At 34.2% G+C, this 9,911-nt stretch overlaps 1 protein-coding gene across 8 annotated transcripts; it reads left to right on the forward strand.

Annotated features, from left to right (window-relative positions):
• Nucleotides 1-847: 847 nt before the first annotated feature.
• On the forward strand, nt 848-8,349 carry LOC133831681 (uncharacterized). 8 transcript variants are annotated; one of them, XM_062262060.1, is made up of 12 exons: nt 849-1,507; nt 1,826-2,083; nt 2,475-2,717; nt 2,882-3,031; nt 3,275-4,746; nt 5,255-5,328; nt 5,421-5,502; nt 5,589-5,714; nt 5,881-5,987; nt 6,960-7,013; nt 7,109-7,266; nt 7,913-8,349. In XM_062262060.1, the coding sequence occupies exons 1-12, from the start codon at nt 1,067-1,069 to the stop codon at nt 8,114-8,116; spliced, it is 3,369 nt and encodes a 1,122-aa protein (XP_062118044.1). In that variant the 5' UTR covers nt 849-1,066; the 3' UTR covers nt 8,117-8,349. The 8 variants fall into 8 exon arrangements, 5 of the variants coding, with proteins under 5 accessions (XP_062118046.1, XP_062118047.1, XP_062118048.1 ...); XR_009892547.1 differs by lacking the exon at nt 7,913-8,349 and having other exon boundaries at nt 848-1,507; nt 5,891-5,987; nt 6,960-7,019; nt 7,109-7,170; XR_009892548.1 differs by lacking the exon at nt 7,913-8,349 and having other exon boundaries at nt 848-1,507; nt 5,891-5,987; nt 6,960-7,031; nt 7,109-7,153.
• Nucleotides 8,350-9,911: the final 1,562 nt, after the last annotated feature.

Consider the following 9,911-nt stretch of genomic DNA (forward strand, 5'->3'; position numbering starts at 1 on the left):
GTACTTAAAGAACCGTATTAGTAACAATTCATTAAATATTCCTTATTTTAACATGTTGCTGACTATTTTATTAGTTATTTATAATCTTAATCCTCTCGTACTCATACAAGATTATACTTTCTCATTAGTGAATATTAAATTTTCAGATATTTATAATAATTATTCAAGAAATAATTCAATTCAATTATAAAAATTATATTTTTATTTAATTTAAAGAATAAAATATTTTTACGAGCACGTAAACCCTAACAAGCACATGAGTAACCAAATATAGGGGAATGGTATAGTCTATTTTAGGTCATTTCCAATAAAGGGAAAAAGGCTAAGGGACACCAATGGTGCCCAACACTACAAGGAGTTGTCATACCGCTATTAGTGCTATCCAACATCAAGTCCCACTTATTTGAATTTAATAAGTATTATGAGGTATCGCTAACCAATCTTGAAGACACCTTAAGATGTCATATAGCAACACTCACACAGAAAATACTTTGAAATATATAATAAAAATAATCAAATAGGAAAATAAGATAAATTGAAAAACAATATAAAAAAAATTATTACAAAGAATTTAACATTGAGAATTATATGCTTATCAAACTTTAAAATGGGAGTTAGAACTTATTACAATGCTCAAAGTCAAGCACTAAGTTGGTAAACACAAAAATACAAACGCGTCGGGATAGGGGGGGTCCCATCAGATAGTTGTGCATGTTGGACAGGTGTCCTTCCTTATTAATTATTTTTAATTAAATGATTAATTACGTTTTATCGGAAATTAAGTGATTAATTACTTAATTAATAATATTTGTTTTTGAAAAAAAAAAAATGAAACTTCTTTAACAAATTAACCCAATCATTAGACCCATTTTGATCTTCTTCCCAAAACGTCTTCATTCCACCTTCTTCTTCTTCATCCATGGCTAACCCCCTTTCAATCCCTCCAAAACCCCCTTTCTCTCTCTAAACCACTCACTCTCTCTCTCTGTGTAAGTATACTCAAGCCTGTAGATGCGGTTTTCTGTGCGAATTATCTGATTCTTGTTTTTGTTTTTTTGTTGCAATCATGGCGATTGTGACCGGAGATCGGTATCTGGAGAAGCTGGTGAAGTTTGTGGAGGAGCAGGCTGGGCCTTTGATCGAGGGAACTACGGTTCTGAAGCTCAATCCGGTGGGGCTTCACTACGTTCAGTCTCGCCTCGAGGCCTTGTACGAGCTCGAGAGCCTTTTGGCCGGTGCTCCCGTCGATTATCTTCGCGCTTACGTCTCTGACCTTGGCGATCACCGTGCGCTCGAGCAGCTTCGCCGGATTCTCAGGCTACTCACTTCGCTCAAGGTCGTCTCTGTCCTCCCGGATCCTACTAGGGACCCGACTCCGCTCTCGCTCTTGCCGTTTGGGAGGTTGAAGGTTTTGGAGCTCAGGGGATGTGATTTGTCCACCTCCGCTGCTAAAGGCCTTCTTGAGTTGAAGCATACTTTGGAGAAGATCGTTTGTCACAATTCTACTGTGAGTTGGTTTTTTTTTTGGTGATTTATTACCGTCTGTTTGGTTGCTGAGAAAATGTGGGGAAAGGAAAAGAAAATTGTTGTGGGGATGGAATGCGTTATCATTTTTGCCTGAATTTAGACAAGGTTTCGTAGTTTTAAGTATTCTTTAATGATCATACGTTGCTGGAAATCTGTGATTTGATGGTTAAGCATTTATAATTTAATGTTCTTGAATTTATTGCTTATTTAAACTTCAATTTAAGTTTGTCTGAATATTATGTGACCCCTTTTAGGTTGCAATTAAAATTTCGTGTTGTGATTTGTTTTGGTACGTTAGGATGCTCTACGACATGTCTTTGCAAGTAGGATAGCAGAAATAAAGGACTCTCCACAGTGGAACCGGTTATCATTTGTTTCATGCGCTTGTAATGGCTTGTTACTCATGGACGAGTCTTTGCAACTTCTACCTGCTGTTGAAACACTTGACCTAAGCCGAAACAAGTTTGCCAAGGTTGATAATCTACGAAAGTGTGCCAAATTGAAGCACCTAGATCTTGGTTTCAATAACCTTAGATCAGTTTTGTCATTTAGTGAGGTACATAATTTTATTGTTTGATACAGTGCTATTACTTTGAACTGCAACTTCTAATATTATCTAGAAAATGATCTATAAGATGCATGAAGCAACTTTTGAGTCTTGTATAATTATTACGTCTAAGGTGACCCGAATCTAAGGTGACCCGAATTTATTTCTGTAGTTGACCAACTTTTATGGTTGAAGGTAGAATTTTTTATGTATGAAGAAATCTATACTTTCGTGTCAATGTTGAGAAAAAGTTACTTAACAAACGTAAGTTACAGGTTTTAAAGTTTCAGTAAATTGTGACGTGATTGGTTTGATGATTTCAGTTCCCAATTTTTTTTTATGAGTTTTTTATTTGGGAAGTGTATATTGGACCCAACACAGATGTTGTTGGACTATGCAGGTTTCCTGTCCTATTGTTAAACTTGTTTTGAGGAACAATGCTCTAACTACATTGCATGGGATTGAGAATTTGAAGTCACTTGAAGGCCTTGATGTTTCCTACAATATTATTTCCAATTTTTCAGAGTTAGAGTTCCTAGCGGGCCTCCCATCTTTACGAAATTTGTGGTTGGAGGGAAATCCTCTATGTTGTGCTCGATGGTATCGACCACAAGCATTCAGCTATATCAATACTTTGGACAATGTAAGTCAACTTTTACTTGGCATCAATATATTCTTGTGTTTTATTGTTAACATATTGTACAGCATCTTTTTAATTTTTTTGGTGTGTGTTGGTAGAATGAACAGATTTCATCTCAATTGTTACTTCTGCTAATACCTACAATTTTCTCTAATATGGTTCTTTAGTTCAAATTGGATGATATGGAAATCAGCACCAGAGAATTTTGGAAGAGACAACTTATTATTGCCAGTAGACAGAAGCGACCTGCCAGCTTTGGGTTTTATTCTCCTGCAATATATGATGCTAAAGGAGAAGGGTCTGTCAACAGGAGACGGGTATGTGTTTGTTTTAGAAAGTTCAGCCTTCTTGGCTTTCTTTTACTGAGTAAAATGATCATGCCTGATGTTAGGTGCTCAAGGTGTAAAACCCTTTTTTTTTCAAAGTTATTAGGAGGTATTTTATTTTTGAAATAAATGTTTGTTCTTTTTATCCCTGTGTAATTATTTTTGTATAATTATGTATCTATCATTTGTTACCAACTTGGAGAACTGCTAACTTATCATGATTACACTATGCAGAATAAGGTAACCCGTCTTGCATCTATTGGGGGTGAAGGTGAAAGCATATATTTATGTTCAGATCAGGACTCAGTGTCAATTGATAATGAGGTGCAAAGCAGAGAGGAGAATGTCCTGTCTGATGATGATGCTGAAATACTTGATTTAATGAATAAAGTTGAATTGATGAAGAAGGAGCGTTCTGTTCTTTGGTTGCGGGAGTTTAGGGAATGGATGGATCATGCTCCTGAGAATTTCACAGACCACAGTAAAAATTGCGGGCCATCTAATCTGGGGGGAGAGAATTTATTGAGAACGAAGACAAGTGAGAAGCATGGTGGTGAATGCTCAAGATATGTCTCCGACTCAGTCCAAGCTTCAGGAGATGAGAATTGTATAAATGTTTTGGAATCTGATAGTTCTTTCATGGATACATCTTCTGGTTTGCATGCCCATCAATATTTTGATCAAATTGTTTTAATGGGTCCTACTGGTGAAATTAGTTCAAATGGCATGGGGAGAATGGATCTTAAGGAGGAAATTTCAAAATTTAATGAAAGAGTTAGCAATTTGTCTGCTCAAGCAAAAAGCTCCCTTGTTGATACCTTCACTAATCAGGTTGGTCATAGGATGGTTGAAAATGCAAGCATATCCCCTCTGACTACCATCGATAGTATTTCAGAATCTCATTCCTCTACACATCCTGGATCACCTCCTCATTATCGAGAAGATATTCTTCATCGTCGTCAAAACCTAGAGGAAGAAATTCTGCAGTTATCTGCTGATTCATACTCAGTGGCTTCATCAGATAGTAGTAGTGAGGAGGATACATATGCCTTTGGGCCAATGTCAGATGTTGATCAGTTACCCGATGAAAAATCTTTGAAGACAATAGTTGACATGCATGCCTGTTTGGAAAATTTTGAAGGCAAGTATTGTGACCCTACACATCAGATTTATCAAGTAAGAGAAAATGGTCAATGTTCAGCTGATTCCTGTGATGATGATAAAGATCAGTCCATGGAGTCATGCAGCAATAAATGTCTTGAGGCTGAAGATGGTGGAGTTACCCATGTTTTTAACCAAAAGGATGATTTATTAAGAAAGAAAAAAGGCAAAAGAAAAACAAAAAGAAGAGTTGTCCCACTGCTACACAATAATAATTTGGTTGGGAAGATAGAAACGTGCCAAAAATCAAATGGCAATCTTGATTTCCATGAAGCAGAAATGAAAATAGATCAACCTAGCCAAATTTTTTATGGGTGTAATTTCCAACATGTTGGTGAAGAAAATCAAGTGTTAAGCAGTATTGACAGAACTGAGCTAAATTGTGCTGCTGATGGTACTGATGTTAAATGGTCATGTGGAGGGAATGATGGTTTTATTGAGAAATATTTCAATTCAAATGTGGCAGATTCAAGAAAGCATGAAATTTGCTGGCGGTATATGCGTTGCTACTGTATAGTTGAGATGGACTCCATGTGCAGAGAAAGGTGACTTTCCCCAAAACTATAATAAATCTTCAAATCATTTTCTGATGTGGTTACTAGGGTTAGTTGTCGTTGTTGATACAGTTGTCTAATGAATCTTGTAACTTTTTTTCCATGTAAAGTCTTAAAGGTAATTGATTTTTCACATTATTTTCTTCTGTGCTTTTGATATTATAATTTTTGTGCATGTTTAGTCTGCTCAAGAGAATTCAAATTGTTCTTGTTAAAGGACTTCTATTTTGTATTTTTTGGTCCTGCTTAATCGTATTTGGCTCTTGCTGAACATCTTTTAAACATGTGAAATGATGACATCTTTTATTTTGGTTAACAGTGAAGCTTTTTCATCATTGTCTGTCTTTATTATATCATGTGTCCAAGATTTATATATATATATATTTTTGTATAGACTTTAATATTGGTATGAACTTTTGCTTTTTTTTTAGAATTATGCAGATGTTTTGAATCTTCCAAAAGGTCATACTTTTTCTTCTTCTTTTTGTTTCATGTGTAGAGATGTAGCTCTAGTATTGAGCAGCGAAAAGAAGTTGTACATGTTTCTTGTTTGTACCACAAGTGATGGATCAGGTTGGTCTTGAATATATTTTTTTTTTCAAGGTTAATGCGATCATAGTTGTTCTGATTTGTGATTGCCGAAGCTAACATAATATATTTTGCAGAAGCTGTCTCAAGTTTAATGGCTTGCCACAATGTTCAAAACATCAAGGAAGTCTTAGTTGGTATAGGACTTCAGGTTGTGAGGTTAGTGGGTTTTTTATTTTGTTATAACTATTAGAAGTTATAGAAATTCACTTCTTTGATGATATACTCTTCCGTGGTTGAGGCAGGGTGTCTATTGAGGGGAGTGCAACCTACCTGTTTATTACCAGAAGTACTGAAAAATTAAGACAATTACTTTCTACCTTACAAATTTTTGATTCATTTGGAGTGGATGATAATTGTTCGTTGAGAAGGTAATCTAACTATCTCTTTTCACATAAATATTATAAACTCACACAGGGATGGTGGTTTATTGTTCATATCTCTATTGTCATTGAAATTTTCCTAAATTGTTTGATAGTTCACCATATACCTTTATCTTTGTTATGATAGACTGGGTTTTGGAAATTTAAATGGCAGTTTGGAGCAGGTTCAGGTTGAGTTGTTTGAGAAACAAATATTCGGTGGTTCAAGAGTGAGCATATTCCAATATTCTATGGTTCACTTTTGGCATGGCAACCATAGAGGTATATGCCTTAAGCAGTCAAATTATTTTACTTATGTTATAATTTGATGTCTAAATGATTTTGAGCATGAGAGGTTTTTCTTCCATAAATAGATGAGAACAACTTTTTGAGCACTGTGTTAGGGTTGTACATAGCTAACAACACGTGTCTTTAACTAAGAGGTATCTTCCGCAACAAAATATTACAACCATTTAGGTAGAATTCACAGAAAAATAGTCTATGAGAGAAGGGTGCTGATAGGACCCTAAACTCAAGAAACATCAAAGCAGAGTAACGATAGGCAATATGAAGATTTTTATTACCAACTGTAAAACATAATATAGAAAGTAAAAAAAAGCTCCAACTCTACTCTTAATTTTTTTCCCTATCTACTCTTCCCTCTATTTATTCCCTCCCCCCCAATGCCCATGTACTAGACTCTACAATCTACTCTTCCCTCCATATATTCCCTCCCTAACAGACTCTACAATCGTCCCCATCCTCACTCTAGTCTAGAGACTCTAGACTAACAAACTACCTAGCCACCTGTCCTATAACAATATCAGCTATCCAGCCAATCCTAATAGGTGCCTATGTAATTATGAACCGCCACCTAAGTAAGTCATGAAATTACACCTTCTGTTAGACCCACATCCATGGCAGTTCATCTTCTGTGCTAGGCTGTCCATCACCTCGCAAATGACTTCACCCTGGTCGCCTCGCCCATGATGTTGGTCCCTTCTAAACTATGATAATTCTATTTTATAACTTACAACTACTTAGGTAGGACTCATTCCCAAAAGAGCTAACCTATGAGAGAAGGGTGCTCCATAAACTTTCAACTAAGCCCGTGTTTAGTAGATGTGGGATGCTAACACAAAAAAATAGAAGTGAAGAACTTCAATTCAATTGTAATTCTATTTGGCTTGATTAAACTTTTTAGTTTTTACTATTTGTGAAGTTTGAGCTTACACACATGCATGTATATGGTAGATGGGCTACAATGGAAATCGATGTGGTTTTGGATGATTGGCTCTGATGCATGCAGTACCTGTTAAATTCCTTGTATTTATTCATTTCTCTTCACATTTGAATACAAATATTTCATCTTTGGTAATGAGAGTTCTATTCAAATTGGACAGAGGATTCATGGCTTCCAAGATCATTGTTTGTCGTCGGTGTCCATCTGCTTGTGTGTGTTGAAAACCTAGTGAAGTTTGGCTCTCTTTCGGTGGATGCACACTCACCACCATACTTCTCGCTCGATTCATATTGCTCTATTGCCAGCATATCCGAGTTGGTAAGTCGTGTAATTTATATAAAAGATGGAGTGTTGTCTACAAAATTGTTTTTCTTTCTTTGTTGTAGATTGACATTAAGGAGAAAGATTAGAAGCATTTTCTATTTATTTTTATCTTTTCAAGTGGAAATTTGTCTTCTTTCTTCTTTCTTTTTTTGTTAGAACTCTAAGAAGGTTAAAAGGCTATGAGGTATTCTTTTAGACATTGGGGTAGTGGCACAATTAGCATTTAATGTGTTTCGCTGAGTCTTTGTGGAATAATACCGTCCATTAGATGGTAGCGTAAGACCCATCAATTTACGGATTTAAATGACGCTGTTTCCTCCGAAATAAGCTTGTGATTTGGTATGTTTGTTTACTGCCTGTTCCACATTTCCTAGAAGAAAACTTAAATACAAAACAATTTTAGGTTCGCAATTTTAGGTCTTTGTGGATTGTTCTTTTGCCTTGTCCTTATTCGAAGAATACCACACATGAACATATATGGAGTATTTGAAACAATAATCCCAGCTAGAGTGCGAAAACTTGTTCCGTCAACAGAATGGCCAAAATCGATCGTAACCATTTAGCATGCCATAAATCGCCTAACTTCAATTCTGTTAGAGCAAGTGTTTAAAATTTTCGGGATGTATGAACATATTTTCAGGTTGTGGAGGCAGATGAGAATCAATGCGTGACCTTAGCCCTATCATGCGAAACATCATCGGCCAAAGTTGAAACATCTTCGTCGTCTCAAAAATGGAAACTCAAGTGGTTCTCCAAAGACGACATGTTCAAGTTTGTAGCATTGTTGAAGGCGATCCATGCGAGCACGAGCTTGTCACCTTTGCCTGTAAGATGCATCCCTTGACACCCTTCATCTTTCTCTCCCCTTTTTTTGTCTCGTTTTTGTTAGTTTCATTTCGATTCATTTTATTCTTTGATTTTAGCTGTTTTTTTTCTTTCCTCTAATTTTTCATGGCGAGTCTATAGTGGTTTTTTGGGCTATTCTTTAGCAGCAGATCTTCTGTTATGTACAAAATTTGTACAGTGTAAAATCAAGGCAATTGACGTTGGTATAATAGTCATTACTTATTGTGGGGATTTTAAAAAAAAATTAAAAAATTGGGGGGATTTTTTCATATATAATTTTACACGCATCACGTATCAACTTTTTGAATATTATTATTATTATTCATTTATTTTTTTATATTTTTAAGAAGTGAAAAAATTAGAGAAAAGGATTTCTTCCATTTGAAAAATTTATTGTTAAGTATGCAAAGTCGATCATCAACCACGTGAAAAAGAGATACTATCAGAAATTTATTTGAGCAATTATTAAGGTCAAATTTTTGGTTTACTGAACCTTTTTTTTTTTCACGTGTGATTCCCATTGTGAAAATTTTGAGTAAAGCTAGTTGGAAAAAAAATATTGTTGCAAAGAGTAAAGATATAGACACTAAAATTATGCACTAAAATATTGTACAAATGTGGTAGTTTTATTTAACTAATTAAATTTATTTCAGGTGGAATTTACTGTTAAAAAATAGAAAAATAGTCGCTCTCAGTTAGTGTAATATTTTAGTGCAGTACATACAAATTAATATAAAATATATTTATTTATGTTTACGTACAAAGTATGCGTATAATATAAAATTTTGGAAAAAAAAATAAAAAATATTGTTAATTGGGTAGATTGGGTTATATTGTTCTCAATTGCCCAATGAAATAATTGAGTTGCTTAATTTTTTTTGAGTTAGTTTGGGTTAATTATTAAGAGTAATGATATGTGCATTCAAAATATACACTCAAATATTACACACACTGATGTGGTAGTTTAGTCTAGTCAATTACATTTATTAAAACTAAGATCTATTGTTTTAAAAAGCAGTGACACGTCACTGTGTGTAATGTTTAGGTATATATTTTGGATGGACATATCATTACTTGATTATTAATATGCATAGCCCTATTTTGGACTATAGTATATAAACTATAGAAAAATCCGCTCTCAAAATGTCGCACATGAGGTTAGTTCCACATGAATGCTTGATCCATCTTGTTGTTTAGTAATGAGTGATACTAAAGAGTCATACTGCTAAGAGTGAGTGATATGATATGAGTTTATATGTTTACGAATAAATAGAATTAAAAAGGAATTTCAAGGAGTTGAAATAAAAATTAATTTCAAATGTATGATACCAAACAATCGCATTATGCTATTGTTTTTCAAGAGTGAATACATCGTAATGAACCAACTTAAAACAAATTACTCCATCCTTGAATAGAATGGAAATAGTTAGCAAAATTGAGATATTTGTGGCATAAATACCTAAATTAAGGCTTTTGTTGCACTTAAATATCTAATTTATTTTTTGACGGCATAAATATTTAACGTTTATTTTTTGTTGCAATCGATACTTTTTTTCGTTAACAGTCAAATACCAAACTTTTTAATTAGGGATATTAACATCATAGATACATAAGTTTACGTAATTGTTGCACTTAAATACCTAACTTTTAATATTTGTAGCATAAATAATAAATACTTTCTTTTTTAAAACTAAACTTTATTTTTATTATTTATGTTATAAAAATTAAAAGTTAGGTATTTGAGTGCAATAGTTACATAAATATAGGTATTTATGTCGCCAATATCAATATTT

Source organism: Humulus lupulus, chromosome 4 (assembly GCF_963169125.1).
Source record: "Humulus lupulus chromosome 4, drHumLupu1.1, whole genome shotgun sequence".
NCBI lineage: Eukaryota > Viridiplantae > Streptophyta > Magnoliopsida > Rosales > Cannabaceae > Humulus > Humulus lupulus.